A 26,738-nucleotide genomic window follows, 5' to 3' on the forward strand; every position below is an offset into this window, starting at 1 on the left:
AATATAATTCTCGTACAATACAAATATATGAATTAATAAAAAGCAAAAAAATATATATAACGTATATACTTTTACAGCTTCATCTATTCATTTATTCACATTTTAAATTTATCACAATATTCTAATATTTCCTATGTAATTAAAAGGAGATTCTATTCATCTATTTATTTTAAATTTAATTTATTATTAATTTAATTTATTTTTAAAATTAATTTATTTTAAGTGTAAAAATATTCTATTTACTGTGCAAACAAAGAGACTGGAGAATGATTAATTATCAATAATTAGATAGATACTTAAACAGTTTTCATAAACACTTTTTTCCTTTTATCGTGACATTTAAAAAAAAAAGAGATAATAGGCTTAAATTACACATATGGTTTCTGAATTTTTCCGCTTCTCAGAGGCAAGTACTATAACAGTACACTTCTATTTTTGTCGTTATCTTCAAACTATAATGAATCTCTTTCTTTCTCGTTTACGATCGCGCTGTCATAGCTTATTTTTTTCGTATATATTAAGAGAATTGCGAGCGATTTATCTTACAACAACATACACTCATACATTCTCTCTTTCGTATACGGATGATAATGACGTTCGTTGATTCGACCAATCAAATTTCCAACAAACGTAATCGCTTTCATTGACGCAACTATTATTATCGTTTTTCATACATTTTGCCACGACACACTTTTATTAAAACTTTCGTCCCGCCCATTTTAATGATTGATGTTTGATTAGTTTTTACTCGCTATCTGATCGAAAACTCAGCGACTGCCAGTAGCTAACAAAGAATCCGATTGAACAAAAATTATCAACTATACAAGGCTACATTTCGTGACGTAAATCCACTGCGTCTCTCTTAGTGTACACTTAATTTGGATTGTCTAACAATAAGACCTCTTTTCTTATAAAAGACTATTAGTTCCGCATAATTGCTCAGCAGATCTTATCTTTTTTGATCTCGGATTTTTATAAAATAAAGTTGATATGATTTATTTATGCATAGAAAATTATAAGTGTTGCCTTTTTTAACACCACGTACATTAATCTTGAAAAGAGGATATATAAGTAAAAGTTTTTTATGAGAATCTTGAAGAAATAATGTGTCAAATTTTCATTCGATTATTTGAAAGAATATTTCGAAAATATGTGATATATATGAAATATATATTTGCTTTCTATATCGAGTATTATCTCAATTATTATTATAACATTTGTTACGTAAAAAGATTTGTTTTCTTATGCATCATTTTCCGCATTTAAAACGAGACAATTTAGCTTTTAGAAAAAGGAATGAAACATGAAAAGGCGGTGAATTAATTAAGTAAATATATGAATATCTATATTTATATCTATATTTTTTATTTAAAAAATATATAACGTGACATATATATAACGCGAGCGACATAAAGGTTACATATTATAATAATAAGATTTTTATCGTTGTTTTAATTTACATAAAATACATAATAACTAGCTCATATTTTATGTAAGCTATACCTTTAGCTTATATATAAAGAATATCGATTCGCATTTTTTTGCACGCTATGGAAACATTGCGATAAGAAACGCTAAGAGAAAATTACGTATTCTCTCGTAATGAATAGAAAACGTTGAAATGGAAATACAAGCGATAATCAGAAAAAGGATATATTAATTTTTAAAATAATTTAACACTTCGAACGCATTTAAAATTTCAATATCTTGCTTTAGAGAATTCTAGAAACAATTTTCACGCAACTCTTTTAAAAGAATCCTCTATATCGAGTTATCGCTTCGATTCCAATGTCATACGCAGCATGACACATTAAACGCGCTATTGCACATATATACAGGGTGTTTCTTAATAAGTTCGAAAAATTTTAGGAGATGATTCTTTGTCGAAAATTAAGGGGGGTTTTTCATATAAACATATACTCCTACATCCCTCCCTGTGCAGTTACACTCCTCCAAAAAGGAAGGTAAAAATTAGGTTTTTATTTTTTTCTCAAATTTGGAACAAGTTAAAAAAATGAAATTAGGTGGATATTTTCTACTAGTAAAAAGGTTATTCATTAATATTTTTTCAGCCTCCCGTATTGTTATAAGTGGATAAAACTAGCAACCCGTATCAATTCAATTTTTTATTAGAACTTTTTAATGGGCCGGAATATGATCATCTAAAAATATGCATTAAAAAGTTTGATTTATTTAGAAACTTTTTTATTTCTTTTATTTTTCTCATGAAATCAGTAGTTTTCAAGAAAAAAAATACGTTATCGTGCACAGCACAAAATGTTAAATAGCATAGGTTTCGAATTACGAAAAGTTAAATTTTAAAATAAAAATAAAATTAGAATAAATGTTGGGAAAATTGGAACAAAAACAAAATTATAATAAAAACCTAAAAAATAAAAACCTAATTTTTACACCCATTTTAACTAACACACAGGAAGGGATGTAGGAGTATATGTTTATATGAAAAACCCTCCTTAGTTTTCGACAAAGAATCATCTCCTAAAATCGCACTTATTAAGAAACATCCTGTATATATGTGCAATATATCGTAAATGAGTAATCCGACATAGATTTCCTGAATTCCAATCGATATGAGGTGCATGACATAGTTTCCCGAAGAAAACCTTCCCAGGATCGATATACTCTTGTCGCAAATTTAAAATTCACCCGTGAAATACCCGCGAGTTCCGAGTGCTTTCCGAGCTGTCATCGGCGATTTTCCCGAAGCCGAAGCAATGAGAAAACAATGCCGTTACGATAACCATTCACCGATGTCCAGTCGCGCGTAAAAAACCCCGGGGCTTCTCTGTCATTTCTAACAACCGCATCACAAACCTGTTCGAACGATGCCAGAGAGTATCGATCGATCCTGGTGATCGATTGGCACTGATATTTGGTAGCCGCGGTTGCGACACGAATATTTCGACGACGAGTATCGATAAACGATACACCGTTGCCGGTTAAGCGTGCAATTTTTTTCTTTTTTTTGCTCGTTTTCTGAGTCACACGCTGATGACTTTGGTCTTTTTCTAAAATGAGCCAGCTGATCAATTTGCGATGAACTTTCCCTGGTTGCAATCGTTAAATTATACATCTCTTACGTTCTCAATTGAATCTTCCACGTATATGCATATCGTCTATTTTTGTAGTATTAATTCGGATAATGATGTCTGTATTACGTGAGCGAATTATTAGAATTACTCGGATCACGTAAATCTTTTTTTTTTGTTTTCTTACCCATGTGAATTTTCAATTTATCATCTCAATTAAACTGAGAACTTACCCACACTATAAATAACAGATAAATAGTTATCAGTTGATGAAATTGGTATCTTTCTCACGCAATATCCATCGAATAATATACAAATTTATTATACCTTTCTTATTTGTTAATAATCATCTGCAAGGATTGCTCGCTTTTTCTAATTATTATTCAAATAGAATAGAATTTTTTTAACCCTTGGACATTATTTAAATATTCCTAAAATTGTTAACCAGAGGGTCTACAGCCAGAAAAAATATGAAAAATATTGAAATTCTTAGGAATCTTTTCTGGAACCCAAAAAATCAAAGAATTTTTATGGAATTTTATTGAAACTCGGGGAATTAAAAAAAATCTCCTTAATAATTTTGTTTTCATAAATAGTTAGCAAGACAAATGAATTTATGTATGTTTAAAATATATTATAAATATGAATATTTATCCTTGTTTATATATTCAATGTTTTAACAAAATATGAATGTGTAGTACAATTTTTTTAATGTAATGTAATTAATTTTTAATGATAAAAAAATGAGAATGTTACGCAAATAGAAAATATCTATCTTTCGAAAGCTATTCAATTTTTTCTCTTCAGTACACTTGCAAATCTAGTTACTTAAGTGAAGCTTAAGTGGCTCTGTTTTTCTTCCGTATGAGTGAGAAACATTAGAAAACGTATACAATAAAAGAATTTATTTTAAAAATTTTATTAAAAAAATTTTATTAAAAAGATTTATTTTAGAAAGAACCAAAAAATCCCGAAAACATTCTCTTTAATAAAATATTCTCCCTGGAGAATTTCGAACAAAGGTGCCTGAAAAATCAGGAAATCTTGAGGGAATCTTCGCGAGATTTGAATAGACTCCCGTTAACGCTGTTGACTTTCTTTACGTTGGATCCAATTATCTTCTATTCTTTATTGGAGTAAGACTTGACGAGAAATTCTCTCGATCGATCGGAGAGAAGATAGGTCGAGCGGCGCCCCGCACGTGCGGCACGTGTTCACCAGCGGCGCACGTGATAGGCACGGCACTGGCTATTGACGTCCGCGGTGGGCGTGTCTTGCTCGCGGCCCGATAGAGGGATATATTTACCGCGCGCACACGGCTCTTCTCTCTCTCGTGCGCCAACGCGACGACGTGAGAGGGACCTGCTTCCTCTCTCTCTCTCTTTCTCTTCTTTTCTCCCCGCACCCTCCTCCTCCTCCGTCGATTGACAATGTGTACATACATACTTGCAGAGCGCGGCAGCGTTGTGGTCGGACGCGACGAGCGGTGCATCGCACGGTACGCGAGCACGGCTTCCTCTCGACGTGGTGGCTGACTCGCCTCCACCTCTCATCGTTGGTCTTTCGACCCGACGACATCGTGGCCATTTAACGTCGACGCTTTCCCCGAAAGGTACGGATCGAGAGAACACAGATCGCCGAGAGGGAGGCGGCGAGGGAAGAGGACGCAGGCAGAAGGAGAGAGACGCAACGGGCGAGAGCGAGGTGGAACGTGCCGACTGACGGCCGCCAGAGTTGGCGTGGTGCGGGTAGCGTCGACAGTAGTGTGCGAGTGCGTGCGAACGAGCGACGTGCGCGGCCGCCGTCGATCGTCGCGCGGCCGCGGGTGCTGCCAGTGCTGCTGATTCCGCTTCGTCGTCGTCAGCTGAGTCTAGAGAGTGCGTCTGTCCGGTGCAGTGCGCGTGTGGTGTCGAGTGTCGACCAGGATCCGCGCAAGAGTGTCGACCAGGATCCGGAGCGTGCCCAGTCATCCTCGTCGCCGGTGCCGACAAAGTCCGGGATATTCCTCGCTTCTCCAGAAAAGCGACAGCCCACCGCGAGAATGGCGGGCAACGGCGTCCCGGTCCTCCTCATCACCGCGAACGTCGGCAGCATCTTCGAGGAGGTACGTTTGACATTTGCACGCGTGACGTTTGGTCGCGAGGCGCGGCCGATCGATCGATCTCGTCGTCGCTTTCGTCGATTTCGCGCCGATATCGCTCGCCCCCTACGTCGACCTACTTGCCCATCCTCGTCGTCGTCGTCGTCGTCGCCGGTTTAACCTGAGGTGTAACGGATTTCGCGTATCCGTGTGTGTTTTGTACACATACGGCGTCGTTGTTTAGCACATGTGCCGAGCGATCGGTTCTGTCGAGGAGAGAAAAATGTCAGTCCGATGACATTTCGAGTCCGCTTTCAAAATTTCTCTCTCTTTCTCTGTCCCTCTCTTCCTCTCTCTTTGCTTTTCCCTCGCTTGCACAATCGTATTCAAACGCACGTTTCTTTCGTTTCGAGATGCTAAGTCCGTCAGCTGTCGACGTAATGTGACTTTATTAGGAGATCCTTTGAACTCGGGCTTATTTGTTTGAAGAAATTTTGCGTGTAAGTAGAAACCCGAGCCGGGAGACTCCAGGATTCGCTGTCACTTTGATCGTATTTCTGGTTGCATGCAATATATATGTGACATCTTGAAGCGTACTCGATCATTTAAAGCGTTACATTTGTTTCTTTCTTGAATGCGGGTAATTTCGAAAAGTCCAATGAGAAGAAATTTATATCTCCGAGTCTCCCTCAGTTTTCAATACTTCCTTTTGTCATCTTTTTATTATTGCCACGTGTTTGAAAAGCGCGATGACGAATATTCACGATAATTCCTCGTGTGACATTAACGATCGGATAATATAATACCGCGGAATGAATCACACGCACACATTAAAGGAATTATGTAATTCGAAAAAGTATGCGAAAAATATGTTTGCTAGTTTGATTCTGAAATAAAACGTCACCGTCGTTTCTCGAGCAGCCTCTTTCGAGTCGGAGAAGAGAAACTTTATCCTATCACACACACAAAATCGATTATTAAGTCGAGAGAAATTAGAGATTTTTGAATTGATAAAGAAAATAATTTATTCATAAATGAAGGGGGGGGGGATGGAATGCCAAGTTTCAAGTTTAAAGCTAAAAAATAAAAATTATTCTAAAAGAATTAAATTTATAAAAGAAATAAAAGTTAAAAAGTAGAGAAAATATAAAAAATAAAGAAGCAATAGTTTGAATAATAAAATAAAAAAAGATAATTATTTTATTAAACAGTTTGATTCATATAAGAGACAAATAAATATAAAATTATTAATTTCTACAAAAAATCAGATAATAAAAAAGTCATTTAAAAAAATAGATAAAATTGAAAATAATAATAAGTTAAAAATAATAAAAAATTTAGTAAGTATATTTAAAAAAATAAAAATTAAGTTTTAAATTATAATAATTTATAGAATTATTAAAAAAAATTTTTTAAATATATTTTAACATGTGAATGCATATAAATTTTTTCGTTGATTGAAAAACACAAATTCGCGTCAATTTTAATTTAATAATCAACCGAAAAACGACTAATAAAAAATATTCTATAAAAAGAGGGTAATAAATATACAAAATAACGAAAGGTTTTCTCCCTGCGAGGGAATTTTTCTCTCCGTGTCATCGCGAAAGAATCAAGAAACAACGCATTATCGTATCTTTCGCTCGCTAAGATGTTTGTTGATATTTCCATCCCGGTACTAATTTCCTCGCACGATCGAACGTATGTACGTGTGCATTTTTATCGGGACACCTACGTTACGTACTACGCTTGTTTATACCGGATTCGCGCGCGATGATCGATTATCGTATCATCATTTGTGCGAAATGCGAAGGAGAGAATTTTATCGTCGTAATAAGGGGAGAGAGATGAGCCGGGATATCGGTATCCTTGCGTGACGTTAACGGTATCTATTAATACATCCACGCGCCGTCCAACATCTCATTAAGCTCTTGTTTAAAGTGCACCAGGTATGAAGGTTTCGTGAGACTGATATCACTGATTTTTCTCCTTGCAGCCTAGTGTCATGCTAAAGATATGGACGGAAGAATTTTTATCCGTAAGTATATTCCTTTACGCGATACGTCAACAAGAAGGCGCGCTCTGTTTGTTCTTACGTGCAAATTGCCTTTTCAGACCATATCGAAACTAGATCCGAAATTTATAGCACTGCACTGCCAAGAAGTAGGTGGAAAAAATTACGAGCAGAGCATGAGGCACGTCGAAGACTTTGTTAGGTAAATCTCTCGCGTTTTGCGACCTAAACTAGTCTACTTGTCGTTTCCAATATAAAGAAAATTTGCAGAAAAATTTTAAATATTATTAGAAATATTATTAAAATACAATATGAACTTCTTTCCTGGATTTTTCAAACGCTTTATACAATTAGTGGTGCTTCTTGGAAGGTTTCCAGAAACTACAATATTTGATTCTAATTCGATTATTAGGATAAGAGCCTACACATTTGCCTGTTAAACTTGTTTTGTAGAAATCTTCCGATAGTTACCTATAACATTCTCACTTTTGATTCTTATCACTGTGTTGATAGTGTAAACAAATCTTTTATAAACCATAGCGTAAAGTAGCAAATAGCTCTCTCTTTTCACACACTCGATATATCGATAACGCATAACTGGCAAAAAGGCGCAAAAATAGACGTATCATAATATCACGCGTGGCTCTATAGTTGAGTGAGCCACTTCAAAAGATGATTGTATGATATTGATAGGGGAGAAATTCATATATACGTATTAAATAAATATATATACATATATATAAGTTGTTTAAAACTGCATAAAAGAATTGTTTACGTTTATCCATAAAGTTTATAAATTTAATTTCATACGAGATATAATTTATAATCTGACATAAATATTGTTTGTGTAGATTACTTATGTCATCGGAAGAATTAAGATTGTTTGACAAAATCAGAGTATTCCTTGACGAGGATTATTCATCCGCTGAACATTTCACAGTGAGTTGAAGAATATCTACTATTAATGCTTAATTAATCGATTCTTCAAGAACAATATTCTCATCAAGATTATTTTTTACAGGCTCTAGGAAATTTCTATTTCGTACACGAGTCCTTAAGCGATGTTTTATTATGGGATTTTAACGGTACGTTGCGTATAATTTTCTTTCCAATAATTATCTCAATAGTTATCTCAATGATCCACTAGTTATCTCAAAAGAAAAATAAATAGATAGATATAAATATTATCTTTTCTAATTATCTGTATTTTAGAATGTACTTTTATACCGGTAAATGGAAAGGAAGTTCATTCTGGCAATATAGAAGCAGTTACAACCAAAGAAAAAGCCAAGTTTCCTCAAGAATTTTTCCCAGAATGCAAATGGTCCAGGAAAGGTTTCCTACGGACTCGATGGAATATTAGTGGAACAATTTTTGATCTCATAAACATACACTTATTTCACGACGCGAGCAATTTTATTGCTATGGAGACGGTAAAGAATATTCTTCAAGACGAATACGATCCTCTACATCATTATGTATATATGCGTGTATATATGATTTATTTTTTTTAATCTCTACACACAGTTCCCATCGGTATACAGTAAAACGCGCAGAAGAGCGCTCGAGCACACGTTAGATAAATTTCATAACGACAAGTATCCAAATGTGCCGTATTTTTTATTTGGCGACTTTAATTTTAGGACGGACACGGCAAGCGTGATAAAGGTGAGACTCGTCAGCAATTACGATAATATTGGAATAAAAAACAAGGAGGAAATTAAATATGCATTTGCGTTTCATGTAAACTTAATTAAAATTATACATGTATTGTTTTTAAAAATAATATATCTAGTGATACACAAACGTACTTTACTTTCCATGTATTATGGTACACGCCAATGAAGCAATTCTATTAAATTCCAATATATTACAGCACTTTAATTTGTCTTTAATAGAAACTGACAGAAGATACTCAAGAAAAGAGGTTATCGAATAAAGGAAATATTTCTAAATTGCAATTTCACAATAGAGACGATGATCTCATATTAACGTTAGGAAAAAAGGAATTTTCACATTACGAACATCAAAACGTTTTCATGAAGAATGGCGGCGAATGGGTAAATATAATATATAATATAATATAAAATAAAACATAAATTACTTATTATAAGTACTTATTATATTTACTATTTTATATTATATATTGTATTTAATCAAGTCAGAGGATATATTAATAATACAACTTTTAATATTTATTTGCAGTTACGCGAATATGACAAGGAACTTGGAGATTTTGAAGGACGGTTGTTCGAGTTTTCAATCAATTTCGTGCCAAGTTATCCGTTTCAAGAAGATGTCAACGAGCCTGTGAATTACATGCAAACGAGAGTGCCGGCTTGGTGCGATCGGGTCTTGTTGAGTCCCTCTGCGAAAACACTAGTCCAAGATGTATGTATTTTTGTGAAATTTATATTCCTGATCACGCGCGACACGAAACGGTTCTAAAAGTTGAAATCTATTGCCCAACGTGACTCCCGTATTTCTGTGTGTGCAGATTGACGTTTCCGAGGCAGTGGAATACGGTGTAATCGGCTCAACTACATGCATGGGTGATCACAAGGTAAGACAAGGATCCTTCAAAAAAAATTAGTACATTTCTCTTACATTTATAAAACGATACTGCGACATTTTTTACTTATTATATGCTGGGAACATGTATTTACACACTTCCTAGTTCTTATTCTGATGAACCATTCTTTCGATTATTATGGTGCAGCCTGTTTTTCTGGAGTTTCGAATGAATCTCTAAGCACTAAGGTACCTATCTATGAACTGTCTGTCTGTTCTTCTTATCTCTCGAATCCCCCACATCTCTTTCACGTCTCTTTATTCTGTTAGTATATTCCGTTATCTCGACAATAAACATATATAGGGGCTTGTTTAATGTAGCACACACGTAGTGTATTCCAAAGAACTTTACTTCTACATTTTATACTTTGAATCTCATTCTTATCACTATCACTATCATGGAATAATTGTACTGTTTCAATCTAATTGCCGATACGCATTGTAACGCTTGTTACGCACTTTTTCATCTTTTGTAATGCTGAATGATACTTTATTACATTATACATTATACATAAATATATCGCGATTACATAAAAATAACACTTGTTACTGCATGATGCTATAAATATAATGAGAAACGATAATCAAAATCTCACAATAATTATATCAACCACAAAAATTAATAAATTAAAAATACATTGTTTTATAAAAAATAAATTTATCACATGTATAAAATAATTTGCAGGTAATTACCACATTATTATTACAATATATTAATTGAATCATTAATCATGATAAATATCGCGACATAATTTTTCAGGGTAACACAAGGATTCTTGTCATAATAAAATTCGTATTACTACTATAATGCTTCAAATTATTGCAGTTTTAAAGTTTCACGCGTACATTTCATAATCGACGAATTTTACAGATTGAAAAGTACATTATTATGGCACATTATTATTTTTCTAAAACACATTAGTTTGAAACTGTCCCCCACATTCATAGAATTCCACACATTACGCATCCTTCATATATCATCTTTATCATTCTCTTGCACAACGATACATAAAGATCCGTTATTCTTCTTGCCATTTACAGCCAGTCTACTTGAAGGCTAGTCTCATCTCGGACGCAGGTATGATAGACTGCTGCAGCTTGCCAATTGCACCTGAGTTTTGCTTCCGAGTGCCCAACAATTATCCGGAGTTGTTGTCCATGTTGCCTGATTGCAATAGTTACGCTAACGCGCGCGCAGATTTTGTTGAACGTTCGTCTAATCTGTTGCACGCAATACCCGTTAAGCATGACCCTTACACGCCAGATAGTATGGACAGTCCGAGTCCTAACGCGCTTATGGCCTCTGGAGAGGTCCCGGATCTAGATACGGAGCACATCGAAAATAACAATGTCGCGTCGTCCGCAACGCGATGGAACCAGATCACATCGAGACGTCTCATCGACCGAGCTGTATCGCCGGCTGTGCTGAAATCCAGACTGGAATTGATTGTGCAAAATAAGAAGCATGAGGACACGGATCTGGATGTAGATGTCTCGGATATCAAGAGGAGTCCCAGCGAGTGCCATCTGCGTTCCTGGCCCGACACCGAGGATAGCCACTGGTGCGTGAGAAAAAACAGATGCAATAGCGACGTGTCCTGGCAACGATCCCACGTTTTAACGGAGGCGTGGATCGAAGGTAAGGGTCACCAGGGCTACCACTCTTTCAGTAATTTCGCGAATCAATCCTCCTCGAATTCAAGCCAGCCGGAGATCGTCGACGGATTACCGCCTGATTTAATCATACCGCGAATAGCCATAATAAACGCGAGCAATTTCGAATCAAACGCGAGCTCCGTGTACTTCCACGATGACAGATTGAGCAATTATTCGGAAAATAAATTGAGCGCGTACTCGGACAGTCGCACGAAAACGCTGAGCGGCGAAGCCGTGAGTTCGGAAAAATCAGACGAGATCTGCGACAAGACAGACGAGGAAGGAAGTAACAGATTGACTCCCAATGCCGAGAGAATAATAGAAACTAAAAATACGTATTTGAAAGGTTCCAGCATCGAGCCGGCATCGAGCAAAAAGCCGTACAGCAAAAAAGATAATGAAGAATTCATCGAGGATAAGTGCGACATGTGCAAGGAAACGAAAAGTCAGATAATAGAAGCGCAAGCTCTCGTGAAAAGTACATCCTATACGAAAAACGATGTCTTTCATGATAAGACTAATGACGAAGTGATCATGGAGCGTGACAAATCTTGTTTCGAAGACAAGAATACGCGATTTACCGAGAATCAGCCGAACTCTCAAACATTACAAAAGGTGTACGTGAATCACGATAAAGCTCACACGAATGAAACGACGAAGGTGGAAGTCAACGATAAGTCGTATGAGAAACTCAGCTCGCAGACAGAGCCTCTCGGGAATCGAGACTGTGACAGCAATGTGATAAAGATATATTCAGATGTACAGGCGGATCATGCAGTAAGTCACGACGCAGAGATTATAAGTTGTGAGAATAAACAAAAGATTTGCACGAGAAGCAACTCTGTGCACAGTCAGGATATCAGTGATCACGCGGGGAATGCCAGATTAAAGTTGAAAGCTTACAAAGTCACTGAACGATACAAAAGTAACATTATAGGAAAACGGACTAGATGTAAAAAGTGTTGTTGCGTAGTGTCGTGAGAGGATTCTCGCTTTAATCTGCCTTAAAATCTGTGTATAATGTTCCTTGTTTTATTTATCATATTGTGCCTGTAAAAATCAAGAGCAGAAAGAATCGATCATTTTCTCTCCTATCGAAAAATATTACGCGTGCGCAAGTCAGTAAAATCGTCGATATTTTCCGTTCTCTGAAAATGGCGATTACTCTTTTTTTTTCTACTTGCACAGAATATTCCTTTGATAAATTTTGTTCCCTCGTCTTCCCTAGTACATTCTGTAGTGCTAAGTAATAGTGGTAGCATCTATAATCGCATCACTCTCTGCTTAGTGAGACTATAATTTATTTTTAAACGGTGTGTATATTATTTTATCGTTGACGACATGCCTGATTAATTGCAATACATTCTTAGGCGTAGATCGTAATAATTGATGCAATTAATGGAAGGATACTACGGGTCACGAATTGTGAACAGACGCGCTGTATATTTCATTGTCGAAGACATCAAAAGAAAAGGATATGATCATGAAGATTTACCTTGCATGCCAGGAGAGACATTGTCGGCGTGAAATGATGTTTTGCATGTGCATGATTTAATATTGACATTGATTTTACACATATTTCCTAGAAGATAGTATCCGAGTGATGCAAAATTCTGTTCCCTTCGTTGTACTTGTATATTTGTAACTAGTATAATCACACGTGACGTTACATAATGTCGCGTTATTTAGAACGTACGAATTTGTTAAGGAGTTAATAAGTTATGATAGATAGTTTTGCCGCTGTACAGTGTCAAATAATACGTACAGACTGATAAAGTCGTTACCGGTATATGATTTTACTATACTTTTACGAGTCGAGCAGTCTCCTACACGTTTGTCCTATTATGTTACTTTATGTGCGTGAGATCCTCGATATGCATGATCAAGAAAAGTAATCGTCTTCAAGGAAATTATTACCTCGCAATGTTCTTGTCCTTGATTCTGTTGCAATACATTATATTTTAATTGTAATTTGATTTTATAGATTTATAGATGTGAATACACATGTACAGTAGGCGCCAATAATGCCTTAACATATGAAATTGGTCGCATTCAAGATTAATAATAACTTAATAATAACTAGTCATTATTAATCTCGAATACGACCAATTTCATATGTTAAGGCATTATTGGCGCCTACTGTACATGTATATAAAGATTTTATTTATTATTACGTGATCGCTTCACACAATTGAATAGTATTGTCATCGTGTATCGTTCAAACATTTGATTCTCGTTCCACGACGTAGCGATAAAGAATTTGACGGTGATATCGTAAGTCTGGCAATGCGTCTTTTTTCTTTTTATTTTTTTTTTAGAGCATTCCACACAAACGCATCACATTATCATACGTACTGCGCCCTTGCCAAGAAGATATCTATTCGCTGGAATTTTTTTACGAGCACGTTTTAAGTGGACACTACTGCCAAAGTTAGATTCGTTGTAGCTTGTTAAGCGAGAGCAGATATTAATTTAAGTGACGGACGTCGGTCTGTCACGAGAGCGGCAGAAAGGAATTTTTTTGCCCAGTTTGTTTTAACGTTGTTACGGTTGTCCGGAAAAATGACAGGAGAGTGTTATATCAAATATGTCAGTTATATCGATACGTATGAATAGTCTTTATAGAATTGAACCGACTGGAATATCGAAGGGGTGGAAAGTTTTTCGACGAGAGGAACGCACGATAATTCGAGCTTATTTGTTATGTCAGCGTTTACATTAGTTCCACGTGTCCACGATTCTCGTTAGTCCTACAATCTTTCCTTGACGAGGAGATGGAAGGTAGATAAAATTATACCGAGCGGTGAAATTGTTTCGAGAAGGGAAGCGAATTGACGACGGGACGCGCGGACGACTCGAGGAGAGATTAATCAATTTCGATTAATCCCGATGTTTTCTTGCCACGAGATGCGATGGACACGTCGAGCAATGTCGCGACAATTGTGACTTAATGCTATACCTCTCCCCGTTCGCGCTGAAATTATTCTCGATCGCGGGGAATCAGTTTTACATCTACGGCAATTGCCCGAGCATCGTATCAATCGATTCCCATTTGCCATATTAGTATCTTAAAACGATGAATTTGCGCGCGCGCGCAGATCCCGAACGCTGTTGTACTGCATTTTTTTGTCTTATTTTCTACCGCTGATTAGAATTTGTATCGCGAATTCCCGTCGTGTTGGAATGTACCGTGTAAATAATTCACATCTCGACACAAGACCCTTTCCTATATATATATATATATCTCTTTATTTTGTAAATATAAATTTATTTTTCGTACACACACATGAATACTGCTTTATTTATTTGTATCCTTCAGTTTCGTTCTTTTATTGCGAATACAATTATCGATTTGTTACCGTAATAGATGCTTATTAAATAATAAATATGATTTTGAAAGATAATGTGCTTCTTTTTTATCTGTTTATCACTTGTGTCGCGAAAAGAAAAAAAAATTCTCGAATCTTTTAAGAGATGATGAATAGCGATCTCTTTCTATTATCGCGTTTTCTTTTCATTTTTATATTATTATTATGTTTAATGTGACGATATATATAGACAAGATAAAATAATAGATAACGATATATGTCACGATAATCTTCTGTACGGAAATTATTTCAGACCTTAGTAATTTAAAATCTCTACGAAAAAATGAAGAATTTATTGATCCACGGGAAATACGTGTTATTTCAAGATTTTTTACGAATGAATCGAAAGTTTCTGCGTGTGCTTATGTTAGAGACGTGTCTGGAATTTTACGTACACTAACGTTTGTCCTATTGTATGTCACGAGCGCCTAAATTAAGTGTGCTGCTGCTGTTGTGAATGGCGATTTTATATTGCACCTTTTTTTATTTTTCCGGATACTTATCGATTATTGCTTCATACACGATGTGCGCGTGTGTATTTTTATTTAATTTTACACCCCGCACGTTGAGTCGCACTTTTCAATAACTGACATTTGCAGCCGTCAATTTTAATCGTGGGGCGCAGTATGGCAGATCTAAGGGAAATTTTGAATAAATAAATAAATAATATTCTTTTTGCTGAGCATACTTTTTCCTTGCGCATTTGTATTTTTCAACATTTTTATGATTATTATTATTATTATACTCGCATAAACAAAAAATAATGATTTTACAGAAATCTGATCTATTTACAAGCTTCGACGCTTTTTAGAATATTCAGCAGTATATTCTTGCTTATTCTTACTTTTAATATTACTCCTCACATATTTCTCTTATTATCACAGTTATTTGTCTTTCACGATCTTTCTCGCGTAATACAATCGCAATTTATATATAACCCGACGTTGCGGCGGGTCGTGGTACGATTGTTCAAGAAAAGAAACATCTGGTAAGCATTCTAGATATAAAATAGATGCACTTGTTTGTGCGATCTGCGCTACTGCGTCTCGAATGCAGTGTCATTAATCATTTTTTTAACACATGAGAAGATTGTTTATATATTTTTGTGATATAAAAAATGCATATCTGCTCATATTTGATGGTTTAGAACAAATTTCTCCCATACATTGTTCGCACACTTTACATATCTCACAAGTTATTTGTTGCATTATATATAAATTTGAGAATTTTATTATTGTTTCATGTACGTATACTATTTTTAATAATTAAACAAGATTCGATACATGAGACGATGATAAAAATTATTTCCTTGAGATTAAAATGTGAAAATATTCCGATGTAATTTTATTACTTTTTTTCGATAATAAAAATAATGACTCGTGAAAATCATTCGACATTCTTTTGGCAATTGAAGAATGTAAAAATGATTTCATTTCCATCCGCGGAATCGACTTTGTTAGATATTATCATGAGATCTTGGTGTCAATTCGACTTTTCACAACAATGCATGATAACAGTTGTCACTTAGAAGAATATTGTCGTTCCTGGCCGCAGAGACAACGAGGGAAACGCAAGCAGAGACGAAGCCCGGGCTGAGAAGCAGCGAGGTATTCAACGGCATTAGCAACAATAACAATGCCGTAAGGACGATAACAAGATATGTACATACTAAGCATTCGGACTCATCCGTGAAGATCTTTCGGGAGACGATGGTTTGATGTCATACTTCTGGATGACGTTTGCACGCGCAATAATATTAATCGCATACAGATCGATGTCTTTGAACATGTAAAAAATTGTTTAATCGTTTCGATAGCATTTTGCCGATGGAAAAAAATACGATTTACAATTTAATTGGAATATTCATTAATTAATATATTGTGCCATATTTGATCGGATATATTAAGAAAAATTTTAGTTTTAATTTTTTTACATTCGCAATTTCTAGAGACGTATCCCGGCATTTGCAATAAAATCAATCTGTTCATTACTTTTATAAGTACGTAGAAATTTTAGTGTCGCAAAAAAATAAATCGCAACGCCTGAATCTGTCATTGATAAATGATGAGACGCGTGAAAAGCGATGAATTGCGAAATACTTGGCACGTTTTAGCCGCGACGGTATCTTAATCCGATCCACTGAATACTACTGCGTAATCCGAATACTATAAATACATTCCACTAGCGTAATCGGCAAAGGAATTTGCAAGCATGATTCCAACATCACGTGCTCGAAGTTACACACGTTGCCCTTAATATGTCACATAACACTTGAGAAAAAGGAAGGGGGCTGTGTAAAACTCCAAATGACACGCGCACTTAATAAACGCGTGTTTTTAAAGACGTTTAAAAGACGTCCTATAGACTTGAAAAAATGTCTAGACCTCTTTTAGACGTCTCTCTTATGGGCTTGGATCGTTGGGACTGTCGATATCGCGTCGAAACTTGAATTTATACAAATCACATTTGACGAGTGTCAGGTACTTAATTAGATTCTATTACTTTGACCCGAGTGCTTCCTCACTTTTGCCAAAGATATTGTTGGACGCGATTATTGAAGTTTCTCTCTCACTGCCTCCGTTTGCGCGCGTTATTATAAAGAAATTTATATTTATCATTGGCGTTATTATCTTTCTCAATGTGTGGTAATTTTACAAAATGTCAATTGTGTAATGACTGTGTACTTAAGTCCAATTGATGTTTGTTTGCGGTTCAGATCTTATTGATTGTTGTCACACTATAATATTGAACTCGTTACCGTAATATATGTCTATAAAACAAAATCGACCCATTTTAACTATCAATAAGATTACTCCACGCGCATTACACTTAATTTTTTTAACACTGTGTAACTTAAAAAAATATATATATTTATATATTGTTTATTACATAAAAAAGAATGATAATCTCGTTGGAGAAAATTTATTTATAGAGTCGCAAGATTAAAAGGATCAATGACTGTTGGCGAATTATTCTTACAGATTAATAGCAATAATTTTCCACAAAGAGTACTTTATACAATCTACTATTCTGAGACAGATATGTCGAGAAAGAAATGTTATTTTGATGCTATATTACCTCTCCGCGTGAACATATCTCTCCGTGTATCTACGTATACATAAATAAATCAATGTTATGAAAAATATAAGATACAAGACGACCGAGGGAACTTTTATTAATAATTAATAATCTAATGGGTCTATTCTGTAAGAAGATTTTCGCTCTGTAAGCTCTGTAACTTTGAAAAATGTAAAACTGTAACCAAAACGCTATTCTATAATGACAATCAATCTCTGTAAGATGTTACATAACTGCAAGTTAGCACTGTAAGTTTACAGTGACATTTTTCTCGCTGTAAGCGCTACATTTTAAGGTTAAAAACTTGTTTTTTTTTTAATTTTGACAATTTTAAGACACGATGAATGATCCAAATTTTGCAATATTTCTGTATTTTCTCTTGGAAGAAGATTACAACAGATAATTTTAATTATATTCAGTATATACACGAAGTAGTCTTTTTTATTAATTATTACTAATAATACTTGCTTCAAATCTTTTTTACTAGAACACATTTGAAATTTTACACGCAGACACAAAATTCTATAAATTTTAATTTATACACAAATACGTTTTAATAATTAAATTAATTAATTATTACTAGCTTTTTCTAGAAATTATATGTGCTTGGAAAAGAAACTCGTACGAGATTCGCAAAATCCATTTCAAATACCTGAAGAACAATTTATTAAATATTTCAGATTAACTAAAGATATATTTTATAACTTGGTGATTCAATTAAGACCACATAATGCACTTGAAATAAGAGGATCAAGAATACCATTTCATTTAAGAATGTTGGTCACCTATATATCACCTACATATTACTTAAATAGTGCAAGGTTATGGAAACTGTTATAGAATACCAAATATGTTATACTTACAGAGCTCTGTGTCTTCCGCATATACAGTGCAATGTAAGCTACATAACTTACAGAGATACAGCGTTACAGAGCATTTTTACAGAATAGACCCATAAGTTGTATAGTCTGTATGAATATACAGGATGTTTCTTAATAAGTTCGAAAAATTTTAGGAGATGATTCTTTGTCGAAAATTAAGGGGAGTTTTTCATATAAACATATACTCTTACATCCCTCCCTGTGGAGTTACACTCCTCCAAAAATGGGGGTAAAAATTAGGTTTTTATTTTTTTCTCAAATTTGGAACAAGTTAAAGAAATGAAATTAGGTGGATATTTTCTACTAGTAAAAAGATTATTTATTAATATTTTTTTCAGCCTCCCATATTGTTATAAGAGGATGAAACTAGCAACCCCTATTCAATTTTTTATTAGAACTTTTTTAATGGGCTGGAATATGATCATCTAAAAATATGCATTAAAAAGTTTGATTTATTTAGAAACTTTCTTATTTCTTTTATTTTTTTCATAAAATCAATAGTTTTCAAGAAAAAAAATAAAATACGTTATCGTGTATAGCACGATGCTAAATAGCATAGGCTTCGAATTACGAGAAGTTAAATTTTAAAATAAAAATAAAATTAGAAATGTTGGGAAAATTGGAACAAAGACAAAATTATAATAAAACCTAAAAACCTAAAAAATAAAAATCTCATTTTTACCCCCATTTTTGGAGGAATGTAACTCTACAGGGAGGAATGTAGGAGTACATATTTATATGAAAAACCCCCCTTAATTTTCGACAAAGAATCTCTTAAAATTGGTCGCACTCATTAAGAAACACCCTATATTGTCGAGTATGTACGCGGGGACGACATAAAAGATATTCGCGAGTCGTTTGTACCCACGACTCGCTGTGCCAATCCGTTCCATCTTAGATTTTTGCACGTTTTAATATAAAGAACGTTCACTCTGCCTTTGATTCGGGCGAGTGAAATTTTTGGAGACCTCGTTAAAATACGTACCTTGTACCTAGATTCGTTTGTATCTCGAAGGACTGTTCTTACAAAGTCACAAAACTGAAGTTTAAACTCTTCATCTCTTTCTGATTTCTACTTCCAAAGAGATGAAGATGTGAGAATGGAGTGTTTATGCTGGAGGGATTCGGAAATAGAGCTGGCGAAAAGTGTTTCGGATGCTGGATAGATGAGGTCCAGCGCGGACTGTTGTGCTTTTGTTGACAATTTATATATATAAATGTTATAAAATTTGATATGTCGTCTTTCAAAGTGTGCGTGTGTGTGTGCGTGTGTGTTTGAGACATTTACGATGGCATTCCACGAAAATTAACCGATTAATTCGGATCGATGTGCTAGTATCTTTGTATTGTAGACTTAGAAAATCATTCTATGTAGAGGTCACAGTAGCAAGATCTTTTTTCGTGTCGTTATACACTTGAATCTAATAGTGCTTCTATAAAAAATGTTCGCTCTTCCAGAATTATTTTTGATTATAAACCGAGAATACGTATATATCGTGCGCTTTGACAGTAATCGAGCTAACTAAGTCAATCTTTAATATATTCTGATCGCTAAATTCGATTGTCTGTTTCTCAAGCTTTAATCCGAAAATCTTGAAGTAACAGAAGACAGAGAAGCAGGCAAGGATATTTAGCGTTTAATGTGCGATGGAAATTACGAGCCTTCATTTCCATCGCTTTTACTGTACGTTGTTGAACTCTGATGTACATGTTGTTGGACACATATAGATATGATATCACGATAAAATATAATCTTAAGTCACGTGTGATATATATATAGATATGAAATATAGACCGGAAATAAGTTAAAACACCACGAAGATCCTCCGAGTTTCACACACATTGACAATGAGAGAAAAAAGTTGTTAACTTGATTAAACCGTCCAATTATTAAAATTAAATTATTATTTTTCTAATTGAAATAATTAAGCATTTAAATTAAATACGACAGATTAAATCTAACATGACATCTATTTAAATATTTAAATATTTCAATTAAAAAAATGTTAATTTAGTTTACGGTTTAGTCAAGTTAACAATTTGTTCTCAGTGCACTTTTTGCAAAATTTAAATGTTATACATTTTTATGGAATTGAGAGGAAATTTACTTCTGTCCAAACGTAACAATACGCAGAATATTTCGCTTTTAAGCGACATCAAAATAATCTTTTTAATGCATCAATAATGCATCTCATTTTTGTTGTATCTTATTCGTAGCATGGAAAATGAGAGAGTTTAGGAATCTCTCTTTAAATTCTTCTAGAATCAAGCTTAATGTTAATCTCTTAAATGTTTTTTAATTCGCTATAAATCTTGATCATTATTAAAAAAAAAAAGAATCATTAATGCACTTCATTAAGAATTATTTGTACATACATGTGGCGATTATTTCCGAGCCGTGTGAGAGAAGTATTGTTTCTTGCATCGAAGCAAGATTAATGTTGTACTTTTATAAATACATACGTACTTACATTTTGTACCGATAAAGAGAGAATATCTTACATCTCGCGCGATAATGGAATTATAATCGACTTACAATTATATCGAGGAGAGATACATATATTGTACGTGTTTCATGTGATTGTCATGATGTTTAGTCGATCGGTATCTTTCGCAGTGTTATGGAATCGGAAAAAGAGAGGCATTAGGTATCGTTGATGATTGTTTCAAAGATTGAAGCAACGCACTCATTTCATGTATCAATATTATAAGAGAGAAAATAAAGTTGCGATTCCATAACTTGGATCGGGAAACATCATTTCTCGTCCCTCTAGTTTTAATCAAACAATATCATCTATTTTTTGAGATTTCATAATAATTATTTTCCTTCTTTATATGATTGTATTTTCTTTATTTGACAAGATTCCTTATCTGTTCGCAAATAGACAACACTCTATGATCTAAATATTTTCATTATCACTTATCAATCCAGCGATGAAATATCTGACGTTCTTCGAAAAGTACAATTTTAATCTATCATAATTTAATAATAGTTTTAATTATTTTTTTATTATTTCATTCCAATTTTTATCGAAATATTTTTCTCAGTTTAATAATTATATTTTTCTTGAGCAAAAATATAATAATAAAAAATTGATGACATATTTATATATCGGTCTAATGGCCATTTCTACCAACGCCGCTTAACTTTAATCTTAGCTTAACTCATTCTTTGTTTCTTTCTAAAGGAACAGTTAGAAGGAGACAAAGAGTGAGTTAAGCTAAGATTAAAGTTAAACGACGTTAGTAGAAACAAGCATAAGGGCCTGAGCAGAATGGCTGCCTTAAGATTTTAAGACTATGTTTTATGCCTTAGGTCTTTGTCTTAGGTAACGCACAATACTGTGTGTTATGTCTCGAGTCTTATGTATACGCGAACGTTTATTTCTTACAAACGTTCGCGTATACATAAGACTCGGGACATAACACACAGTATTGTGCGTTACTTAAGACAAAGACCTAAGGCATAAAACATAGTCTTAAAATTATAAGGCAGCCATTCTGCTCAAGCCCTAAGAGTGTCGGATTATCATTCGTCAGGAGTACCATAGATCGTGTTTTCGCCAATAGATGGAAGTGAGGAGTTATTCTTTTTAAAGTCACTAGATATACAAAGTACCGCAATCATTCGCCATTTTGGCTCCAATAAGCGGTTCATTCAAATTATATATTTACATGACCCCTTAATGATAATGTATTTTTGGCAATTAATTTCAACCATTTTTTGCATTTTTTGTTGTTATTTTCGCTTTTTGGGATGCGAAATAAACGAAAACCTTTTTCGCTTTGATTTCTATAGCCTCTTACGCAACAACCTAGTCACGAATACTTCTCAGATTTCACATACAGGTTAGAAAATTGTACTTAAAGTGTACATACATACGTAACAAAAGTGTGCACTTGTACTTTTTGGCGTCATTTTGGCTCCAAATCCTTATACATTGGCCGGTATTCATAGTCCGTTCTTATATTTAAGATCGTCTTAAGAACCCATTCAACCAATCAAATAGCTGCAATGCGGTCATTGATTGGTTGAATGGGTTCTTAAGACGATCTTAAATATAAGAACGGACTATGAATACCGGCCTTTGAGTCTTATGGATTGCGGTACTTTGTATATCTAGTGACTTTAATTCTTTTAGCAGAGAGAAGACTGAGAGGTGTCATGGCCTGCTTTTAGGTGATCCCTGAAAGCGATACTCCCATTATGGACATTGAAAACGTGGACGTGAACTACAAAGCCAATGTCCATGAATATTCTCAGAGGGTAATATATAATGTGCACAATTTCTGGTTTTGTTCCGTGCTATGTGCACGAAATGCCGGTAGCGCATCAGTGCTGTATAACAAGATACTTATGTATGTAAATTGATAGTAAATAAATTATTCAATCGCGAAAGATACTGTGATATTCAAAGATAAAATAAATAATTTTCATATTCATTTTTATATTCATTGTCATATTTATATCTTTTTATTTATAAAACAAAATGCCTGCTGTGGGATAAAAACATTTTTAACCGTATTTCTATAAATCTTCTTAATTAGCAGTAAACTGATCTTTAATATTTATCAATCATTTTTTTAATTATTTAAAAATTTAATTATTAATACATGTATAGAATTTGTCAAATAAATCACTGATTCTTCTGAAGTTTTTATAATTAAGACTCGAAAAATATAGATGTTGCAAAATATTTTAAATCTCTTCCTTTATATAAAATATAAAGAATTCATATGTTCCATTTTAATATATAGCTAACATTATTTTTATATATTTTTATTATAATTTTCACACCAACATAATATTTTTATGCATAATATTTTTATGCTAAATACATATTACAAAATATATGACAAAATATAATACAAATTTAATATAAAATATAATTAGAAATTTAATACAAAATAATTTATTACATGGAATAATTTATTACACGAAAATGTCCAAAATATACGTATAATATAAAATTTACTAAAAATTTTTACATAGTCCAGACGAGATTGATCAGCGAAGATTAATTACGCGACATTTATTATTAATAATAGATATGCAATAATAGAATTTAATAAATTTTATATAACGTAAATAATCGTGATCAAAAGAATCATTAATAAAATTATTGATCGTTTCTTCGATTGTAAAAGAAAGTATTTGCATTACTGGCGCATTTTGTATATAGATTATCAAAGGAAATGAATATTCAAAATGAAACTGTCTCGCTCGCTCCTATTGCTGTCTCGCTTGCTCCTATCGCTATTTCGCTCGCTCTCATGCGACTGCGTCGGTAACATTTTTTTTAGTTCTTTCAAGGCGGCGCTCAAAATCGCGTATGAGTTCGGCCGACGCTTCGGTATCCCCTTAATAAGTTTTATATAACGTAAATAATCATGATCAAAAGAGTCATTAATAAAATTATTGATCGTTTCTTCGATTGTAAAAGAAAGTATTTGCATTACTGGCGCATTTTGTATAGATTATCAAAGGAAATATTCAAAATGAAAAGATAGAATAAACTTCGAAATCAACAATTAAATTACTAAATAAATCGCGATTTAAAATTCGCGAGAAAACGCGACGAATAAATAAATCGACAATAATCGGAATATTCGCGATTACGAGATACGCATAATTTTTATAATATGATAATCAAAACTATCAATAGACACGCGTGCGATATAATAATTATCACACAAATGATGACAGACGAAGATATTTTGGCAAACATTTGTGATCCGTATTGTTTATGAACATAAAATGCATTGTCCGATTTATTTGCGATTAATACGCGAATTTATACGAATTTCACGATTGAGAATAAAATACATATCCTATTTCGCGCATGATTAGCTGAATAAGATGAAATGAGCTCTATAAGCTTTAAAATATAATTAAAAATCGCGTTGTGGCCACGTTTAATAGAAAATAACGGAACGAATGATTTTCAAAGTCCCTCTAATAATCGATGTAATTGTAAAGTTTAATAAGATTTAAATAATGTAAAGAATCACGTTTAAAACAGTCATTAATAAAGTTATCGATCGTCTTTTAAATTATAGAAGAAAATATTTGCACTACCAGCATTTTGCACGAACTATTAAAAACAATATTCAAAGACGTGGAAAAATAAACAAAGCTTCAATGTATAAGTCAACGATTAAATTATAAGATAAATCGCGATTTAAAATTCCTGAGAAAACGCGACGAATAAATAAATCGATAATATTCGGAATATCCGATTGTGATATGTATACCTTTTATAATATAATAATCGAAGCGCCTCAATAGACATTATAATCGCGCGCGATATAATTATCACATAAATGCGAATATATTTTGACAGACAATTTGATGACTGTAATATTTACGAATACAGTACTCACTGTCCGAGTCAATTGCGAATCTTTATAAGATAAATCGCGACTCGAATTCACGAGAAAACGCGACGAATAAATAAGTCGATAATATGCGGAATATTTGATCGCGATATGTATAATTTTTATAATATAATAATCGAAACTCTCAATAGACGTGCGCGATATAATTATTATCACGTAAATATAGAAAATCGAAAATATTTCGACAAACATTTGAGGTCTGTAATGTTTGTGAATATGCAATTCACCGACCGATTTACTTGCGAATTTTTATCGCGAAGATAAATCGCGATTTAAAATTCGCGATAAAACGCGACGAATAAATAAATCGATAATATTCAGAATATTCAATTGCAGATACGAGTGACATACCGGTAATCCGATAAAAAGAGGAGCAATCTTAAAAATGGAGAACGATTAACATCTTGTTTCTACATCAGATTTTGCAAGATCAATCTGCGAAGAAAAGTTAAGTGATCCATTGAACGTCGGGAACTTCACTGTAGGAGGGAACGAATCCTGGATCTTCCGGACTATTCCCGATAGCAATGATTTCAGTAATAAATCAACGACAATTATTCCTCGTCATTATCTTCAATTCATGAAATTGATATGCACATCAGAAAACATGTTCTTCCATTATTAAGAAATATATTTCTTTATTGAAAATGAAATGGATATAACGACCTTTTTTATTGAAATGTGATTACGAACGATTATATTTATAAATAATAAAATACATGTCCCGCCTGCCTGCCCGTTGTATCGGACTCGTGAGTAGCCAACTATTTTCTATTATAACTCAAAAATTAAACTTTGGACAAAATTTTTCAAGAGGAAAAATAGTCTTAGAATTCGTTTAAGAATATCATATTTCAAAGACATCAGGTTGTTTTGAATCACCCTGTATATAGATAATAATAATACCAATCCTAATAATGACAGAACATTTTTAACGAAGAAAAGAAAAAATACATTTCTCTCATCTAAATATATATTATTTAAATTAATTCGACGTTAAAGAAGCGTATCGTCGTTGAATTACTACCAAGATCATTGCTTTCGGAAATTGCCAGGAAAACCTGGGATTAGTTCCAATCTCACAATAAAAATTCTCAATTTTTCTCACAAGAACCGGTGAAAAATAATTCTCCACGATGAAAATCGTTTCGACTCCTCGGCGCTACGAGCCACACAACTTTCATTAACGTTTATTTAAAGAAACAACGATAATTTTTTCTTTAAAACGACAATCTCGTCTAAGAACGCGAAAAGAACGCGAGAAAAACACGGTGTTTTCGCAACCGTAATTTATTAATTTATTTAATATTTTCCGATACGAAATTCGTAAATACAAATATAACTAAAAAAACAAATTATTAAATTCATAATAATTAACTCGCGATTCTATATAATATCGAAGGTGATCGTTAAATTTTTTGAAGCAAATATTTAATTGTTGATTTATCACATCGAATCTTCACACTCTTATTCGATATTTCTTTATATTTAATTAACAATATTTAGCAATATTATCTGATGAGAGGGACAGGGATAAAATTCTTTTGTTAAAATGACAACCTTGTATAAGAACGCGAAAATAACGAACACGATATTTTCGCAATCATAATTTATTAATTTATTTTACGAATATTCAGTTTC

General features: G+C 33.6%; 1 protein-coding gene across 4 annotated transcripts in view; it reads left to right on the forward strand.

Annotated features, from left to right (window-relative positions):
• Positions 1-21,441, forward strand: part of 5ptasei (inositol polyphosphate-5-phosphatase A) — a 46,440-nt gene extending 24,999 nt beyond the window's left edge. The window contains exons 3-13 of one of the 4 annotated variants that reach the window (XM_083103425.1): positions 7,127-7,168; positions 7,246-7,346; positions 7,996-8,083; positions 8,166-8,229; positions 8,357-8,577; positions 8,672-8,812; positions 9,043-9,204; positions 9,350-9,535; positions 9,642-9,707; positions 10,757-11,354; positions 16,294-21,441. In XM_083103425.1, coding sequence (XP_082959551.1) covers positions 7,127-7,168; positions 7,246-7,346; positions 7,996-8,083; positions 8,166-8,229; positions 8,357-8,577; positions 8,672-8,812; positions 9,043-9,204; positions 9,350-9,535; positions 9,642-9,707; positions 10,757-11,354; positions 16,294-16,457 — 1,833 coding nt within the window. In that variant the 3' untranslated portion in view covers positions 16,458-21,441. Of the gene's footprint in view, positions 1-4,397; positions 5,155-7,126; positions 7,169-7,245; positions 7,347-7,995; positions 8,084-8,165; positions 8,230-8,356; positions 8,578-8,671; positions 8,813-9,042; positions 9,205-9,349; positions 9,536-9,641; positions 9,708-10,756; positions 14,663-16,293 lie in introns of those variants that run through there. The other 3 variants (XM_083103414.1, XM_083103409.1, XM_083103404.1) reach the window with 3 other exon arrangements.
• The last annotated feature ends 5,297 nt before the right edge of the window (positions 21,442-26,738 follow it).

This window comes from Camponotus vicinus, unplaced genomic scaffold, assembly GCF_025532165.1.
Source record: "Camponotus vicinus isolate PSW18456_S1 unplaced genomic scaffold, iyCamVici1.0 SCAF_1, whole genome shotgun sequence".
Classification (NCBI taxonomy): Eukaryota; Metazoa; Arthropoda; class Insecta; order Hymenoptera; family Formicidae; genus Camponotus; species Camponotus vicinus.